Below are 19929 nucleotides of genomic sequence, written 5' to 3' on the forward strand. Positions count from 1 at the left end.
ATCCATGAGCTTGGATGGCAAGGAGAGTGTGGAGTCAGCATCACACGAGGTTATGGGCTTGGCTATGGATATGAAAATGGGGGAGAGTAAGGTGGAGCATATGGTGGGGCATATGCTGGCTCATTTGTTGATTTGAGTGCATATAGTGGCTCATCTGCTGGTTTAAGTGCATATGGTGATTCGAGCATAGTTGTCAAGGCGTCATGTAAGCATCTTTGGGTCATGGCATCCTGATGTTATCTTGGTTTACGTTGTCCTCTATCGCCTCATCTCACTTTGTCGCCTTGACAACTATGGATTCCAATGGTATGCCCCCACAAAACCCCCCCCCCCCCCCCCCTTTCCACCCCCCCCCCCCCCCCTATATGGTATAATTTGAGCCCATTCCCGCCCTAGCCCTAGTTCAGGGCCAATGATTATTGTCCCTGGCCCTAAGCCCTACAGGGCCAAGCCAAGCCTATTCCCGCCCTAATTGGCCCTAATTGGGCCGGGTCGGGATGGGTTGGCCTTGATTGGCCCTGACTGGCCCTGTTCCTGGCCCTAATTGGCCTTGTCCTTGGCCCTGATTGGCCATGTCCCTGTCCCTGGCCCAGGCCCTAATTGGCCTTGTCCCTAGCTTTAATTGGCCATATCTTTGGTCATAAATATCAAATGTAAGACAGGTAGTAATTAAAATACATATTAAAGTAATTAAATACTTAAATTCCAAACTCAGTTCTGGAAAATAAAATAGTAAAGATGTCAATCCAAAACTTATATTCAATATGTATTTAACTATTTATACCCATTTAGATTTTAGAGAAATAGAGAAAACCAAATTTCTAGGGTTTTTTAATTTGCTATTCGATGAAAATTATGGTTATTATATGTAAGCTCGAAGGGAAAAAGAAAAAGATTTATCTCAATTCTCAATTAATTTCTAGCTTCTAAGACAATGGTCAAACTTCATTCCAAATTTCCAATTTGTCTTTCCCCCAAGTTTCTCTCTTATTCTGTTTTTTCCTTTGGTTTTTCTGCAGCAGCAAAGAGTTAAAATTATTCATGAAATAGAATAAGTAGAGAGAAGAATTGTAATTAAATTTAGGTATATTTGAAAGTCAAGTCAATTATAGAGAATGTCACACAAACTCTTTTTGTAAACTTAGAAACATCAGAGATTCATAATTCAAAGGGAATCTGATAAATGAAAATTTTATCTTCAAAGTCAAGAACTTAAGCCGTAGGTAGGTATGTTTTCATTCACAACTGTTCAATAAATTGATATCTTTATTCAATACAAAAAAAAAATCATATTCAAAACCTTGTTAATAAGTAAATCGACGATAATTTAGTATTCAACAAAAAAAAGTATTTTTTTCATAGTTAAAGAAAATGATGTTTTAGTTACAAACATAGCTATATGTTTTTAATAAATTTGTTTGAAATATCACAGTAGATTTGCTAGATATTCATGATGAGAAGTTGGGGTATAGATTTGTTAGATATTAATTCTTTATGTAATAGTTTTTATTATTTATAATATATTATCTCGCCTTAGTCAAAAAACAAAATCAATATTTTATTGAACTAAAAATGACTTTGTTGGAAAAATAAAAATTACCTTAAAAATAATATAAAAAGTGAATTTATAGTCTAATATGATCAAAGTGACTAAATGTCAAAATCAAGACTCATATCAATGTTAGTATGAAGATCAGGGTAAAAATCTAGTACTGTAGTACATGATCATCGTCAAATTAATATTAAGAATAGAGCCAAAATTAGGGTTAGGATCAAGGCCAAAATCAAATAGATGCTTATTACATTGGTAATGAGGTTATAATTTATTTTTATTAATTTTCTACAAAACATGATCATGTTTCTAAAATTTCACACGTGTAAAGTATCCACCTGTATGTATTACAATTAATTCCTCTCCATGTGGGTGGAGGGTCTAGAGTCTTTAGACTAAAATCAGGGCCAAGATCAAGGTCAGGATCAGGGCTAATATTAGGGTCAGGATCAGGGACAAGATCAGGGTCAGAATTAGGGCCAAGATCGGGGGTCGGGAATCGGGGCCGGGATCGGGGGCCAAAATCGGGGCCGGGATCGGGGCCGGGGATCAAGGCTAGAATCGGGGCCAGCATCGGGGCCGGGATCGGGGCTAGCATCGGGGCCAAAATCGGGGCTAGGGTCATGGCTTGGGTCGGGGCCAAAATCGGGGCTGGGTCGGGGCCAAGATCGGGGCCAAAATCGGGGCTGGGTCAGGGCCAAGATCAGGGCCAAAATCAGGGCCAAGATCAGGGCCAAAATTAGGGCCTGGGTCAGGGCCAAAAATCAAGGACGGGCCGAGATGGGCTGGGCGGGCCAGAGAGTAATCCCAGGCCCACCCTTGGCCCTAGTTCAAGGCCAGAATATTTTGGCCCTAACCCGCCCTTAGGGCCAAAATCATTAGCCCAAGCCCTATTCGGGCTCAGGGCTGGCTTAGGGCGAGTCAGGGCCGCCAGGGCCAAACTTGCACCCATAATGGATATAGGGATGGACCAAGCGGATCATTTGAGGAGTCCTTGGATATCCATCAAGGCCACCAGTAGTACCTATACCAATACTAGTACTCGTGATACCAGAGAGAGATTCAGATGATGACCATCCCATTCCAAGCACCGGTCGTAAGAGTCATTACCTTTATGACATTATGCCTAAGATGGGTTGGCTATTTTATGCGGATGATGCTACCTACAGAAGGGCAGTGGACAACTTCTTGGATAACTATAGACATTCCATTACATAGGTTGAGTATGTCTACTATTCAAAATGCTCTCTGGGTCAGGGATGGATCCAACATGTCCCAACAGCAATTATTAGGTTACAGTAGGTTTGATGAGTATTTGAATTTGCAATTCATTCATATACTATTATGTTATACACTTATACTGTTTTAAACCATGTACGCCTGACTTCTATAGTACATTTGTACTTGTCTATTGAATTTTAGTGTCTTTTTTTGTTGCATTCTCATGAAAATCTCAATGTTCTATTACATCATATCCATATTTATATTTGTTAAAATTCAAGTTCCAAACTTCCAATTTTGCCGGCATACAGTTGAGCATGTGCCGATCAAGAACACCATTTTGGGTTAGGTTTTATGCAAGAATAACAATCCCCGTGTGTTTATTGGCCTCAAATTAGGTTGGACACAGAAAACTATGCCAAATTACCCCAAAAACCACGGAAACATGGATTTTTATTTGGTTAGGAGCATTTGGCCACGTAGTCAAAACTAAATCAAATGGCTATAAAAGAAAGTGCAGGGGTATACATATATATATATATAAATATAAATTTATATTTTACATCTAAATGTTTAAAAGTTTTCAAATTTACAAAATCAAGTCCCTGAATGCATGGTGGGAGATCTCGCGAGATCTCGGCGAGATCTCGCGAGATATCTCGCTATTTTGACATAGCGAGACGAGATGAGAGGCGAGATCTGCGAGATGGGAGATCTCGCCACATCTCGCCTATATCTCACTGCAACCATAAAAAATTGCCATAAACTTGATTTTTTTTGTTGGAATTTGTTGGGGATTCAACTTCTAAACATCTTTAAAACATCAAATTATCATCATTCAAGCCTATTTTAACTAGATCTACAACAAAGGTAAGATTTTCCCCCAAATTTGAATTTTTTCAAATAGAATATTCTACAATGGGTGTGTGAGTTTAGTGTAAATATATGTTGATCCACAAGCTTTGATCTAACTTTCATGGAAACCAATTTAATGTGACATTTAAACCTATATGTGACATACTATAGTGATGAGTTGACTTGGGAGTCATATGTGGCCACTGTTCAGAATCAGTTGATGCAGAATGCTGAGTGATACTCTTGCTGTCTTGTAGTCTTGTAATCTTATTACTCACATACTCTTGTGATTGTGATTGTGAACTTATGGATTATGATTTATGACTTACTAAAAGTCTAAAACTTCTTATGGTTGTAAAATTTTGAAGCCATTTAAGTTCTTTGATAGTTTGATGTGTAATGTATTTAATACTTTATAGTTGATAACATGAATTACTTAATATTTCTACATTTCGGTTTTATACATAGGGTTGACTTAGAAGACATAGTTAAGGTTATTTTCTCACAATTCTAAGGCCACCAATGTGTTCAAAAGGCCTTAAATAGACTAAATACCAAATTTCAGCCCAACCGGGGCCCAAAAACCCAACAAGATGGGTCACCGAGATTACGCCAATTTTTTGGTAGATCTCGACCGAGATCTCGCCATCTCGGTCGAGATCTCTCTATTTTGGAGTGGCGAGATCTCGCTTGAGAGCGAGATCTCCCACCATACCTGAATGTACCCGACCCAATCCCCAAATTCCCAAACCTTTGTGCTCCTCCGCTCCACCTCCTCGTCATTCCACCGTTGGTTAGAAGTTGGAACCGGCAAAGGTCTGCAGGTGGGGGAGCGATGTGTGGGGACAAAATATTGCAGTTAATAAAGAAAGCAATCAATAGAACTTGAATGGTATTTTAATTGTAATAGTCACTTATTTCCTTCAAAAATTGTAAATAATCACTCAAACCCATTAGTTTATTTGTTTTCTCGCCCATCTCATACCAGGTCAATACTCTGTGTAGCATGATTTATCCAGTGACACTAATTACGGGAAAGGAAAAAATTGTCTCATTCTTGAAACAGGATTGTTAACAATTGGGCGAGACAGGATTGTTAACAATTGGGCCGATTTGAAAACAGTTTGTCTAACAAAAGTTGGATTCGCCATAAAGTAAGAGATCTGCTCCAACAGATAGTTTTGGGAGCGCCATGAAAAGGTAGAAGTAGAACTAAAGCTGAAAGATTAGGGTTGTGCAAGCGGAGGGTGTTTTGGGCATTTTTCGGCGATAGACTTGAAATCTTTGTAGAGACGGGAATGGAAGGAAGAACAAGAGGAAGAGGAAGAGGAAGAGGAGTGGGGTGAGGCTTGTTGGGGTTTATGAGAGAAGCTTGATTTTGGAGAAAAGGAGTCTCTTCATTTCCTTGAAGATTTGTAGGTGGCGGTCATGGTGGAATGACGAGGAGGTGGAGCGGAGGAGCACAAGATTTGGGAATTTGAGGATTGGGTCGAATAGATTCAGGGACTTTATTTTGTTAATTTAAAAACTTCTAAACCTTTGGATGTAAAAATATTTTTTTTATATTTACATGTATACCCCAACACTTTCTTTTATAGCCGTTTGATTTGGTTTTAACCAAGGAACTGTTTCGTCGAGATTTCGGTCGAAACTGGACACTTTTTTCTGAAAATTGGAACTTCAATTCCGGTCCTCATATGGATTCAAAATTATTTGGATTCTTGCATACTGCCTATTTCAAGCATAATAAACACAATGGAACTAGTATTTTGCACAAAAAAAAAAAAACCATTGAAAATTTATCATTCAAGTATACTAACAAATGACTAGTTTTGACAAGTGCAAACTGTATTGCATACAGGGATAGAATCATCAACATACAAGCATACATATACAATAAGTCAACAAAATAAAATGACTGACTACATCAAGTTATGGTGTCTCAAATATATTAAGTTGAAGCCTATATATCATATATACACAAAATAAAAATACATAATTTAAAAAAAAATTTTATTAAAATCAGAAAATGAAAAAATGGTAGCAAATAATAAAAAGATAAGTTTAACAAAACACAATCATAGATCATAGTCCTAGGCTAAACATATATTAATTTCAAGGCAATACAAGATCATTTAAGGCATGAAAAAACAAAAATAAAAAAGGGGAAGTTTGGAACTGTTGGGTATGGCGCATGCTTCACATTCTGTTGTTGCCAGAGTTTTCTTTGTAGCTGTTGTGGCTTAGGAGGTGTTTGGAGGCAAAAAAAAAAAAAAAAGAGCAAAAGAGGTATTTGAAGGCAAAGGATTCATGGAAATTAAGCGAAAATGGGATAAAAATCAACAAAAACTGAGGAAAAACAAATTGGAATGTTGAAATGATCAAAATTTCGTCGAAACCTCCGAAATGGTCAAATTCTTTTCCGAAATAATTGGAATTTCGTTTCGTTTTTTAAAAATGCCGACATTTCAACCGAAATTGTCGAAATTTCCGTCAAATTTTCTTATATGGTTTTGACTACGTGGCCAAATCCTAACCATTGGCAGCAGTGGCTGCCCACTGCTGCAAATAAAAATCCCCAAAACATGCAGTTGAAATAAGAAAGAAATCTAGCGGCAAAATTTCAGTGTTTCACCCATATTACCAAAGGTTGAGATGGCGATATGGAGCAAACTTCGCACAATGTTCTGACGGCAGACCTGAAAACCAGAAAGAAAAAGGAAAAAGAAAGAAAGAGAAGGAAAAAAATAAAAAGAGAAAGAAAAGAGAAAAGATCCGGAGATTTTCCAAGGACTTACCAAGACCCAAAGAAACTTCCCAAGAACCCATTCCTCATCCAAAGACTCAACCATAGCTTCCCTATACCCTTCCAAATCTATCCACCACGATTCTCTGAACCCTAGGGTGATTTTGGGTATCTCAAAATTATCCCATAGGAATTTGTTAAAACCCTAACACCTTTCAAAGATCCTCAACAAAATCTTAAACCCATCCTACATTTATCTGTTAATCAAATCCTACAACCCATTAGATTTTTGTTAACCCCAATTTTACCCAAAACCCAAATTTCCCATCTAGGTTTTTTAGCAATCTATAAACCCTTGGTTTGGGTATCCAATTGCTGGTTCAAACAAAGAAGGATTCTAGGCTAACCCCAATTATAGGGAAACAATCACAAAACCCTAACCCTAGAATTTGGTTAAATCATGTGGTATCAAAGCTAGACAAACTAGAAACACTAAAGCCAGATGAATCAATGATAGCCAGATATGAAGGAAACAGCAAGAGACTACTTCCAGTCTCAGCATCATATCACAGAGGAATAAGGCAACCACAAAGGCCTCCAGAGATACTTGAGTTGGGAACTTATGATAGTGTAAACAACCTACAAATCTTCTAGACAAGTACTTCAATGGGCACTACTTATTAGAGTATGACAAGATGGGGTTAGCATAATCAACTAGGTGGATATGCCTGTGAATAGTGGGACCCAAAAGGAGACGAATGACGTATAAAGGCTCTAAACCCATCACTCGGGAGGAGATGTCAAAAGCTTTGAGCCATCTACTTTTTTCCCATAAGAATACCAAGCTAGGCAACACCAACAACCTCACTATCTCCAACAAAAGTGCCACCAAAGTTTGCTAAATCTTAAGGAAGAAACCAAGAGGATTTGTACAGAGGAGAAAGACACAGAGATAGTCATTCCAAAACTTTCAGGTATGAAAATCCTTTACATGAAAGGTTTGAAGGTGACGAAAACCCTCAAAGAGAAAGACCCCATCATCACCCACCACTCACCAAGAAAAGCTCATTAAGTCTTATTTGTTTTGGTGCTTAGATCAATGGTTATAAAACAATAAGAGCACAGTCCTAGGAGGATCCACCACCCACCAATACTTCCTCAAGTTTTTCACAACATCGTAGGACAGACTACAAGGGGACATGCTGTTCCAACAACAGCAACCCTAGCCGCTATGAGGAGGGTCACATTGCCGGAGGGTGTCCTCAAAGAAGGGGAGTTACAATCTCCCGAATCCACCCACAAATTCCTCCAGAAGAAGTACATTGTCCACCTCCAGAAGCAGCCCCAAAAGACCTCTTTGATGAAATAGTCGAAGGTAAAAAGATGCTATCCATGCCTCCTAGAGTGATGACAGAAGAGCTCCAAAGAGACCACAAGGCCAATTTCGTGGAAGACCAGAAGGAGACCCTAGCCCTTGATAACAAGGCAATAACAATAATGGATCTAGAAGGTGCCACCAAAGAGTACAAAGACATGGTCATAGCAATCACACTAGTTGAAGACGTACTTGAAGTAGCACCCTCCCCATCAGAAATCCAATATGCCCTTGTCACAGAAGATACAGAGTTGCCACCCACAAAATTCAGAGTAACACCAACTCTTATTCCATATGGCATCGACCATGGTACAAAATTCAGTCGAAATGTGCGAAATTTCGAGAAATTTCGCATTTTGGAAAATGCGAAACGAAACTTATGAGGACCGAAAAAAAGTCCTCAGTTTCGTCGAAACTTATCAAAATTTCGTCGAAACCTGTCGAAACTTGGTTCAACCCAATTGGACCAGCTAGTTTATGAGATAAAAAATTCCCAAATTTCGTGGGAAACTTGGAAAATTTCGTAGGAAACTTGGAAAATTTCGTGGAAACTTGAGACTTTTTCTTGTAAGTTTTGTAGCTTTCCCAAATTTTTTATTTTTTTGTTTATTTTATGTTTCCCCAAATATCACAACAAATACCCCCTCCATCAGGACTTCCCTATCCAAAGTGCGTATTCCCCTCAGGCTAGTTATCTTAAGCATGTTGATGACCTGACTCATAAAGTTACAGTTGTTGATGACCTTGACAACCATGAGCATAAAATGTCATGAGATGTCTATGTTCATTGGTTGGAGGAGAGGATGTTACAGGTATAGTACTACTCAGCTCACAGGATGAATCCACTCTTGGCACTCCTCTTAGCACTAAGTTGTATTTTTCTTTTATTGTCAACTATTTTGAAGTTAGAAATTATATATTGAATGTTATGTGCTTAAGTAGTTAAGTTTATAATGTACTTTTTGGACAACTCTACATTGATGTTATGTACATTGAATGACATATCTACATTGATTTTTTTTAGTAAAATACAACCAATGTGTTCTTTATACTCTAATTAGCTTAAATACAGAATCCCACCGTAAAATACTCTCTAAAACCTGTCGAAACTTGTACGGAAAAGTTCTCGGTTTCCTCAAAATTTCCCAAATTTCCACCTAAGTTTCCCATTTTCACCTGGTCGAAACTTGAGTTTCCCTCGAATTTTTTACCATGGCATCGACTCAACCCTTTTCCTGAAGAGCTTTTGGGAGGAACCAGATTAGGCAATATCTAGACCACCAGCACTAGCACAGTGGAAGCAAAGGACGGCAAAACTGAAGCGGTTACTCAAGACATCAGCAACAACATAACAAAGATGATTGTACCAGTGCGAGCTAAGGATACAAGAAATTCCAGGGGCATAAAGGTAGACTTCAAGCAAGAGCAAATCAACTCTAACATGCCCCCTTGGTACTTTTAGAAGAAGGCCCCCAAACTCAAAGATTACAACCCTCATCCTATCACTTTGCCAGAATTCTGTTTTGGAGCAGTGCTAATGGGAACACACCTGCTACTTCCTCCCACTGATAAATGTGAGGACAAATTCACACTAAAGCTTTCTACAGGATTCACCCAAGAGCACATGATAGGGCATATTCATCAAGAGATGAATGCTTTCAAGAAAATAAGAATTGATGTAAGCAGAAATCCCCCCCCCCTCCTAGCTGAATCCAAGTGGCACACCTAATGGGCTGGCCAAACCCTACTAAGGGTATTTTGGTCATCTGGCCAATTATTTCGATGGTTATTTTAGTCTAGTAAATTTTGTTTTATTTTTCTGAGTCCAAATCTACTTTTATTTCATGTTTGAGTCAGTTAAGTGGGTCCAAGTTAGAGTTAGAACCCCAATTGTAATCTAACTAAAATAAAGATTCCTTTTGGATAAATAGCTTTTATTTGGCAATTTGGCACCTTTTATTTGTGGCTGCCATTTATTGAGTTGTTAAGTCTAGTTAGGTCTCTTTATTTATATAAAAGTCTTTTCCCTCCAATTGTAAGGCACTAAGGCTATATATAGCCCAACCTAGTAAAGACATATTGAATTGAGTAAGAAAATTGACAATCTTGAGGGAAATCAAGTCATGGGTTTCTTGGGAGGGCCACGGCAGTTTTAGAAGGTCTTCTTCATCTACTCCAGCAAGTTTCTTCCAATTCCAGCCCTAATTCAACAACTCTAGTAGCAGATTTTTGAATCCAAGTACAGTTCCCACATAAATTATGCAGTTATTGGGGTTAGGAGCCTGACAAGGGCTTCTACAGACACAGGCTTTTCAGTGTGAAGCCGTCCAAGATCCTACATGACCAGTTAAAAGGTTCTTTCAAACTCTGTTAACCAAAACAAGAAATTATCAAGATGGTATGTATAGCCTATGCTTAGTGCACAATGGCTTGGTGCTTTCTATTTTTGGTGTGTGTGTGTTGCGTGTGTTTTCTTTCTTTTCTTTTTTCTTTTTTGTGGGGAGGGGAGGAAAGAGTATACCCTGCACATGGAGGAAGATGTGGGTCAGAACACCAGCCTGGTTTCTCTACAGTGTCCCTGCATACAATCAAGATATTTACCATCAATTACTGAATACTGAATTAAATAAAATTATGAGCAAATTGCTCTGGCAACCCTGAATGGACACCTTAAAACACTGACACCACAGTTTATCTTTAAAAAACACATAGGTTCTATTCTGTTAAAATGGTTAGTTGTATAATCGTAAAGACCATTATATCCTTGTGTACATGGGGTGAAAAGATTTCATCTACCCTTGTCAATTAGACTTTTCTCCAATAACTCTTCACCGTCCTCCTCACCCCAACCCTTCTCTATCGTCTTCATCTGCAAGTTATGGCCACCAGTTCTCTTCTTCTAGTGTTGGATCTTACTGAAAATGGCAAATCAAAAAACATCCCTATTTCTGCTATTCCTATTTTCTGTTTTCCACCATCACATTAGGTTATTGTTTGCCAGATCAAAACCCATATTCCTTGATAGTGAGATCGTAAATGGATTTGGGCAATTCTTCTCCCATTTTCTGGAGAAAATCAGATGGCTATCGATCAGACGAACAAGAAGAAGGCAGAACCGACGATGAGTATTCACAATAACTTCTTTAATTTATTCATATATGTAAAATGCAAATTCCAATCAAAGAAACCCAAAATTCAATTCAATTCACTCTACCACAAAAAGAAATATTCATTGGAGATTCACAGAACGTCACGTCTGCAATTATAATATTGTAAATTGTGGGACATTGTAGTTGGAAATTTGATTTTGATTTAAATTCTGACAGATTCTAGTTGAAAATTTGATTTGGACGGACTATTAACTGTACAGGAAGACAAACAGAGTAGTGGCAGAGCATTGGCAGCACTTTTGGCCTTTGCTTGTGCCAAAATGGCTCCGTTATCATCTTTGGTAACAAGGAAAATCTCACTCCCAACCTCAAACGATGTCTTCTGGACTTCAGAGACAGAGAATCTCCAACACCCAGTTGCAGTTCTTCTGTAAAAGTGGTAGAGAACCCAGATGGAAACTCTCCCTCCTCTCTGAGACTCGCCGGTGAAGGCTATTTTGATGAAGGTGATTGTGTTGCTGTTTTTTTCTTTCTCAGATTTTGATAAGGGTATTTAGGTTCTTTTTTTAATTAAAAAGGATAGTTTTGGAATTAAAAAAATATATATAAAATGCTGGTTAATGGCATTTACTAACGGATTGGACTAATGTGTCCAACGAAAATCCAACTTTGGGTTGTCTTTGCTTATAAAAGGTAAAGTGGGGTGTCAGTGTTTTAAGGCTTTCATTTTGTGGTGCCCAAGCAATTTGCTCTAAATTTATTAAAGGAGAAAAATGAACTTGAGTATCCTACTTGTGAACTTCACTGTTGCCTATCCTCTTAGTCATCTGCCAAGTAAGTCCATTATTCGGCTCAAGTCCAGGTTGAGAGATCTCCAAGCCATGTTTCTTTACCAACTCAAGGTACCTGGTATGGTTGCAAGAAGTAATGATATAAATTGAACATGTCAACATCCAATGTTTTCATATGTGCAAAAAGCTTTCACAGATTAGGAAAGATTCGGCACTCACTTCTCTGCATTGAAGTGCTCAACGCCAAGATCTTCATCCCAGATAAAAATGTAATCATAAGCTGCCACAACATCTGGATGCAAAAATCGCTTTGCGTACCACCTACAACAGATTTAAAAAATTCTGTAGCTTATATTTAAGTAATGCAATGCTGTTCATCATATGAATGAAATTCAGTCGTGAAAATAAAATGAGAAACCATCAGAAAATCCTTCTAAAATATAACATTTGGGAGGTTTCCAAAAAACGATGTTGATGAATCCTAATTCACACCCCCTGGGACCCAGGGGCCTCCACCATCCCAAAAGGGAACAAGAAAGGGCATGGAGGTTGGTGACTGATATGCATTAATGAACCCCAAGAATTAGCAACTCTCAGAAAATAGTACCATTTCGTTTGCCTCTTTACGCTCACATGAATTGCACGTCGTGACCACTCAAATTGATCCCATTCACTTGTCCGACCATCATAGTGAAAAAGCAAAATCGTGAAGTCTTCAGAAAACTACCAGGAAGGGTTAAAAAGACAAACCTCAGTACATTTGGCTAGAAAACAAAATCAAATATTACGTCATGGAAAATTAACAAAACCTTTTTGACAGCTGCATTGATGTTATTCCTCTGGTCAAACCCAACTGTAAATGTCACCAAGTACTTTGGCTTAATTTTTAGGTCCTGCAGGGTTGAAACTGTTAATATCTGATAATCCTGAAACCTTAAAATTCATACACTAACAATATATAAATTGAAGCTTCCCTATAAACACGAGATATTGCTTAAAGCATTAATCACTGGTTGACTACAGATCCATGCATGTTACATCTTAAAGAAAGAAGATAAGTGCCTTAGGGAAGGGGGAAAGAAAAATATAAATAGAATGGCAATCTCCAACCTGCCTATACCACCTATCCAATCAACCCAAAAAATAAGAGGGAAACACAAAAATTACCCCCAGACCCACTTCGGGCATGCATACAAAGGAATAATAAGTAAGAAACAACTTAAGGGAAAGTAGCTCACTGAAGATACTAAGAAAGTAAATTCACCTCCTTGGGATCTCCCCATAATCTTCGTAAGTAGAAATCTGACTCAGAGACAACAATCCCAGGAGGCAATAACTCTGCGCCACGAGGATTCGATGGAACATATATCTGAACAAATTGGTTAGGCAAGAAATGTTAACAGTTGAGAGAGCAATTTGGAATTCAGCCAATGACAAAGAAAATATATCAACCACAAGACCAAAGACCAGCGTAATATCATGCATCTCATCTTACAACTTTTAGCAAAACAGTGACAAAGTCTGTCGGACGCAGGTCCGCCACCAAAAAAGGGGATTATTCCCTTTCCACCCTCCACCCCTGGAAAAAAAAAAAGAAAGGGGGAAGAAAAAAAAAAAAAAAAAAAGGGCCTCCCTACGGGCCTAATGGGGGTATCTAGCTCCAGTATAAAATAGGTTAGTTGCTAAGTTTATCTTCAGTCTTTTCTTTTTTTAAGTTGAACCACGGCTACGAATTCAGTAGTTAATTAGAATATTATGTTGGGTCAATTTGTTAGGGCAAGTAACTAGGTCCATTTATGCTCCATGCAAATAGCAGGAGTTAAGTTCTGTTTCAATAACTTTATTTTCAATTCATTTTTTCATTTAGGACTTCGTAGGGCTGTTACAGTCCCTTTTAAATACCCCCCCCCCACCCAAAAAAAAAAAGGATTTAGGTTCACTCCAAGATACTCTCTCAGGGAACCAGCAGTCTTCCAAGGCTGTATATGCTTTTTACAATAGGAGGTTTCTTGGAGGATGTAGGAGCAGCAAGGTTAGGGTTAGGCCAGGCTAGGGATTGAAAGAATGTGGGTTTTAAGGATTAATGCTATGCTGTAATTAGGTTTCAGACCTAGGAATAGGTTTATGTTTGTTAAGAGGATTTAGGATTGAAGATGAAAGGATTTAGGGTTCAGCTGCTGCTGTAGTGCAATTCCAGGTTAGGGTTTATTGGTTTGGCCTTATTTTGACACGGGATTTGATGGCTTGGATGGTCTGGCAACTGGCTGTTCTGGGTGCTTTGTAATTTCAGGTTGATTCTAACAGGCTTAGGTCAGTCCAAATTGGTTTAGGATAGGTTTGACGAGTCCTACTGGGGTTAGGATTCTTAAAATGGGCTGGAGTTGGGATCGAGTGTGGGTGATGGGTTGGGTAAGCTAATCCTAAAAGGGTGATTGGAGTTAAGATTTAGGAGATACAGGTAGTCCAGGGTTAGGTAAAATTCTGGTTTTCTGATTTTCTGGGTTTACTAGGGTACCACAGATTAGAGAAGAAGAAAGGGGAAGGGGGAAGGGCCGTGACTAAAGTTTAGGGTTAGGGGAGGGATTCCAAGGGTGCCGCAAGGGTTCGGGCGGGGCTGGGGACATCTGCGAAATAGAGGAAGGGTGGGGGAGGCTTGCGTGGGTTAGGAAAGCAGGGGAAGGGGCTGGAATAGGGAGGGGAGGGGCTGTACTTAATTGGGAATGGAGTTGGCTGCTGGAATTGTTGAATGATTGCAGAAAGTTGCAGTAGCTTGAACTACAATGGCTGCTCACTCTAAAACTGCCGCAGACCTCCCAAAGGAAGCCGACGACTTTTCCTCCAAAATCAGATGTTTTATTAATCAATTCAAGCTGCAATTACAGATGTTGGAGGCTATATTTATAGCCTCAAAATAAGAAACAAACTAAGACTCAGACTAGGAAACCTAATTGACTTCAAACTGACTTTTTAATTCTAATTAGGAATCTGACTTGACTAACAACCTCTCTCATAAAGAAGGACTCTATCATAACTTACTCTGGAAAGATCCAATTAGGATTTTAAGAGTAGAGATGGAGTCCTGATAAAAAGTGGACTCAGACTAGGGGATCCCAATTCCCAACACAACTAGGAATCACACTTAGACAAGGACTCTGCAATAACCCACAAAATACTAATCCAAATGGAGAAAACAAAAATAGGGTCCAGATAACAAACCAGACTCAGTGGGACTACTAGGACACCAAGAAATTGACAAAATTACCAAAATAGCCATGGTATGAAAGAGAGGTGCTAGGATTTGGAGAAGTAACCCTATGCCCTGTGGAACCCCTAGAAACAGTTTACATCAACATATCCACCAATCAATACGATGAACGGCCCATTACATACATAACCAAACCCTAGGCCATTTCCTAGGATAGGAAGCTCATTTGGGTCAGGAATCTTCATCAGTATACATCTTAGAAAGTTCTGTTGTGGAGTTTTAGTCTTCAATCACAGTAGCATCTCTAGGTTGAGAACTTGAAGAACCACCTTGATGGAGAGGATGATCTTCAGCCTGGTTAAAGGGGAAGCTTTGAAGAACCTCCTAGGATTCTCATTTTCAAGGAGTCTGACGTAAACCAGGATTTAGGGTTTAGCAATGCCCTAGATCTGGATCCATTCCAGGATCTTCTTCTTGATAATCAGCAGTCTTCCAGGGTTTAGATACCCTACAGTTGAAGAAAATAGGCTGGTTAAGGGATTTTAGGCTTGGGAGAGGGATAGGATTAGATTCAGCTAGGGTTTTCAAATTCCAACATGGTTCAATGTAGTTTTATTTTCAGATTGGAATTCGAAGGCTAGGGTTTTGAGAATCTAGGGTTTCTAGGGTGTTTGGATTAGGGCTAGGGTTAGGTTGATTGTTCAATAGGTATGTAAAAGCCAACTCTAAAAGGGTTTAGGATTGGATTGGTTAATGGATTAATGAGTTTTAGGTTTTTGAAGTAGGGTTTTCCCAATGATGAAGATGAATTACAGAATTTTCTAGGGTTTAGAGGGAAGGGTTAAATCCTAACATCAAAGATAGGGTTAGGGAAGGGGATTATGATCTCCTAATAGGGTTAGACCTTGGGCAGGGCAAGTCTAGGATTCAGGTCAGAGTTTCTGGTTTTAAATTCTGCTTTTGTAATTTCTGGAAATTCCAGAAGTGCCACATGGTTGGAGGAAGAAGAGAGGGACTGGGATTACTATAGTGCTGCTGCCAGATAAGGGAAGGGCTGAGATAGATCCACGATGGAGGCAAACAGGCTGGATTGCAGAAAATTAGGTTCAAGGGGTTGGGGAAGGCTGTGCGGGTAGAAGGAATAGGGCTGGGGTGGGGTGGGGGAGAAAACTTACTTAAGAATTTGAAGTAGCTTGCTGTAATTCAGAAAATTCAGCCGCAGCCCCCTCTAGGAACCCACAAACTCCCTAGCTTGTTTCAAAACTGAATCAATATTTTATTCATCAAATCAATCTGCTGTTTACAAGGTTTAAAGGATTATTTATAGCCTACTGAAAAAGATTAGACTAGGACTCAACTTTAGAAAAGAAATCAAACTAGGACTCTACTTACAATTCAAATCAAACAAAAACTCCTACGACTTTAACTCAAACAAGGAACCTCAATAACTTACCTTAAAAGTTTACAATTTGAATTCTAAGAGTAGATGTAGATTCCTTGCAAAGAGTAGGACAACCCTAATGTGGATTCCTTCACAAACTAGGAATCCCACTCTAATCAGGACTCATTAATAGCTTAACAAATAACTACTCAAACTCAAAATAAAGTAGACCTAGGGTCCCACAAACATACTGGCCCCAATTAAACCCTAAATGGACAAAACTGAAAATAGCAAAATCACCAAACCCTATACTTGGACGAAATTGCCTGGGTAACTGGTAGGGCTGCGTGGTGCTGGTAACCCCTTGGGCCCTCTTTGGTGGTCTTGGATCTGGTTTACATCAGAGTTACTGGTCCAACCAATCCTGCCAAACTCACAGTTGAAATACTAATCAGAAAACTCTCCAACACAGGAGGAGAAAACAATAGCAGCAGCTGTGAGATTGCACAAGCAATTAATTTTAAAAAATCTGGCCTGTTATGGGTCAACGTCAGTTATCCTATACTCCATCACTTGAGTCTGGTAATTCACTCTTAGGACATCACTACCTGTGCTGGATAAGTTTGAAATATTCTAAAAAGGAGCATTCGAAATGCACGATGCTCCTGCTCTCTCTCTCTCTCTCTCTCTCTCTCTCTCTCTCTCTCTCTCCTCTCCCCCCTTCCTTTTTTTTTTTTTTTTTTTGGGGGGGGCTGGGGGAGGAGACAAAATACACACAAAAATGAAATGCTGGATCCACAGCAAAGAGTGTTTCCATGTAGAAAACTCATAACCATCAGGTTGCAACAGCACAACTTAACCTTTAACCAAGGCTCACCCAATAAGTATGAAATACTCCAAAACCATACAAAAGGTAAAGTAATATTCATACCACACAAAAGAATATCCCCACATGAACACATTAAGTCTAAAGCTTAAAATGACAACATTCTTTCGTTAAAAAAAAAAAGGTAGCCACTCTTAATTTACCCCCCCCCCCCCCCCCCCCAAAAAAAAAAAAAACCCAAATTACTGAATAATAGAAAAAATCAGACTAAAATAAAGAAAGTGATAGCCTTCAATATAAAAATGAAACCAGGGTTTACACCTATGGTTTAAGTGAATAATTGATCATATAAGGTAACCAAACAAATCATGGAAAACAATAGAACTAAAACTAGGCAATGGTCAGAATGTAGGTACCTTTGGAACATTAGCCGGTAAGCGAGTTTCAGATGTTATGCTTCCGTCGTTACCAACAGGCGTATGGAAGTTAAGCTGCAAGAATTCAGAACAACACAGCGGGCTAATAATGTCGTCATAAAAATGTTAAAGAATTAAGAGACAAATGCCAACATACCTTAGTAACTGAGAGAGTAGGGAATGAAATACCAACAAAAAATCCAAAGACTACTCCAAAAAACGTTGTGATAATAAGTCTGGCACTGTCATTTGATTTCTTCGGAACTCCACTGAGGACCAGGCAGAAGAACTAATTAAACAAACTATCTTGAAGGCCTCAAGACAGTACGAGAAGCCTGCCTTATGAGTGTGGCATGGGCGATAGAAAAGAACAGAGGTTACGTTTAGGCATATTAAAGGCAAAGCAGTGAGCACTCTGACAGTAAACATGCAAAGAAAGAGAAAGTAACTGGCATACAAACCTGCGCTGGTTAGTTCCCATAATGGTATGTCCCTCAACTCAACAGTCAAACAGCTAAGGTCAAAACTGCAGCTAATGTTGGGTTAAATCCCTGGAAAGCATAGGAAACAAATGCAGCATTCCTCAATACATATGGTGCTCCACCTTCTACAGAGTCCCTTCACAGTTACCCTGATAGACAAAAGTTAAAATCTTGGATATCCATAAAACAAGGTGTTCTCATCACAAATGCTTGCAAACTGAGATAAAGTTGAGTTCTCTTTAGTCATGATATTCACACTGATGTTCAACATTAAGAGGTACAAAGGGAAGTTGGAAAAGCTCCCACTTTTTAACTGGAACTAAGAAAATCAATAATCAAAAATCAATAATCAGCAATCATCAAGGTATTTGACTTTGATTTGTCAACAATGCCTTGGTCAAGCAATTTAATCTCATTATGTACCACTAATGTAACCCCACTGCTAATTTTATTCCCTTCCACCTCTCTTCTAAATCTGATTTTAGATGTGTGTGTGTGTTTGTGAGAGAGAGAGAGAGAGAACTATTTTGGGGTGTATAAACTAATACTAAAAAACCTAAAGAAAAAAATATAAATAAAATAAAAAATTTTTAAAAAATTTTGGGGGGGGGGGGGGGGGCGCAGCCTATAGCCTACTAGACGGGTGCAAAGAGGAACCTAAATCCCAAGTAACAACAACATTCCTGTTCCTAGGGATGTCAAAAACCAAGGGTGGGAAAACTGCTCGAGTCTGGAGGAAACATGAAAGTAAATGGCTTTCCAAATCAAGTCCATCTCCTGAGGCACTCCCACAAAACATGAGAGACAGTCACCACAAAGCACTAGCTTGCCAACCATTTCACAAACAGAAGAGCTGGAGAAAGTCCTCGATAACCAAATCCAATCCTATGCAAAGCTGAAAGAGTGCTTGGAGCTAGGCCATATGGAAGAGATGACCTTCATACAACTATGGTGGGAGAACAAACAGGTAAAGTGATCTATGTCTTCAAAGCCGTTCAAGCAAACAATGTAGTTATTTTATTTACCACCTAAATAGGAACCACATTATCTGGGGTCCACCATAGATTGGATTAGATTTTATTTCCTTAGCTACTATTTACTAGATTACAATATTACTTTCTATTTTTATGTAGCTTGACTAGCAAGCAATACTTAAGGAGATTTGTTTCCTTTCCTTCTTGTTACTTGGGTATCAAACAAGTTTAGTTTAGGATAGTACTATTTAAAGATCTTGTAACTAGATTTAGGATATTTGAAGCTCTCTCTAATATGAAAATTTTTCAATAACAAATACACTATTAAGGGGGAGAGTAGCACCTTGCACAACTCTCCATTCCCTCCTTCTCCATTTCTTCTGCTTCACCACTTCTCTCTTCCTTCAGCTCTCTATTATTTATAATTACTTTAATTGTAATTATGTTACACGGTGATGAGTGTGAGTAATGATGATGATCCAACCAGGTTGAACAGAGTCACCAGGTTAGGTCAAAAGCGATCGATTCACATCAAACGGAAGTGATGTAAATAAACAACCCAATGGTTACTTAAGCACGAAGGAATCCAATCACTAAGGGAAGAAACATGGTCCCGATAAACTCAGGATGGGCGATCGTGCTTAAATAGGGAACCGTAACTAACTCGTAAGAGGGGGATTAAACCCTACGATCGTACAGCTAAGGATAAGATCTGCCAATCAATTCAATAGTTGAGAGTAAAAAGGTAGGACCTATATAACAAACACATAGGGAGGTAACTGAATCTTTTTGCCTCCATTCCATCTTTCAACTAAGCTCTACAACTTGTCAGCTCTATGGTGGTGCTCTAATTGACTTAATCATCAGAGGTGGTTTCCCGACCAACAAGTCGGCCCACATCTAACTCTTGTTTTGCAGGCCTTCGACAGTTGGACAATTTTCAGACACATCACACGATATCCAAGCAATAACTATAGATCCTGTTCTAAAATTAT

At 38.9% G+C, this 19929-nt stretch overlaps 1 protein-coding gene across 2 annotated transcripts in view; it reads right to left on the reverse strand.

Annotated features, from left to right (window-relative positions):
* LOC149021910 (uncharacterized) overlaps positions 1-19929 on the reverse strand; it is a 50331-nt gene that overhangs the window by 20877 nt on the left and 9525 nt on the right. For both annotated transcript variants that reach the window (XM_089150089.1, XM_089150088.1), the window contains exons 3-11: positions 17940-18109; positions 17636-17747; positions 17479-17553; positions 12915-13019; positions 12460-12543; positions 12258-12373; positions 11870-11971; positions 11652-11765; positions 10271-10327 (exon numbers count right to left, since the gene is read on the reverse strand). In XM_089150089.1, coding sequence (XP_089006215.1) covers positions 10271-10327; positions 11652-11765; positions 11870-11971; positions 12258-12373; positions 12460-12543; positions 12915-13019; positions 17479-17553; positions 17636-17747; positions 17940-17959 — 785 coding nt within the window. In that variant the 5' untranslated portion in view covers positions 17960-18109. The remainder of the gene's footprint in view (positions 1-10270; positions 10328-11651; positions 11766-11869; positions 11972-12257; positions 12374-12459; positions 12544-12914; positions 13020-17478; positions 17554-17635; positions 17748-17939; positions 18110-19929) is intronic.

This window comes from Hakea prostrata, chromosome 3 (assembly GCF_041222555.1).
Source record: "Hakea prostrata isolate BN-2017 chromosome 3, UWA_Hpros_2, whole genome shotgun sequence".
NCBI lineage: Eukaryota > Viridiplantae > Streptophyta > Magnoliopsida > Proteales > Proteaceae > Hakea > Hakea prostrata.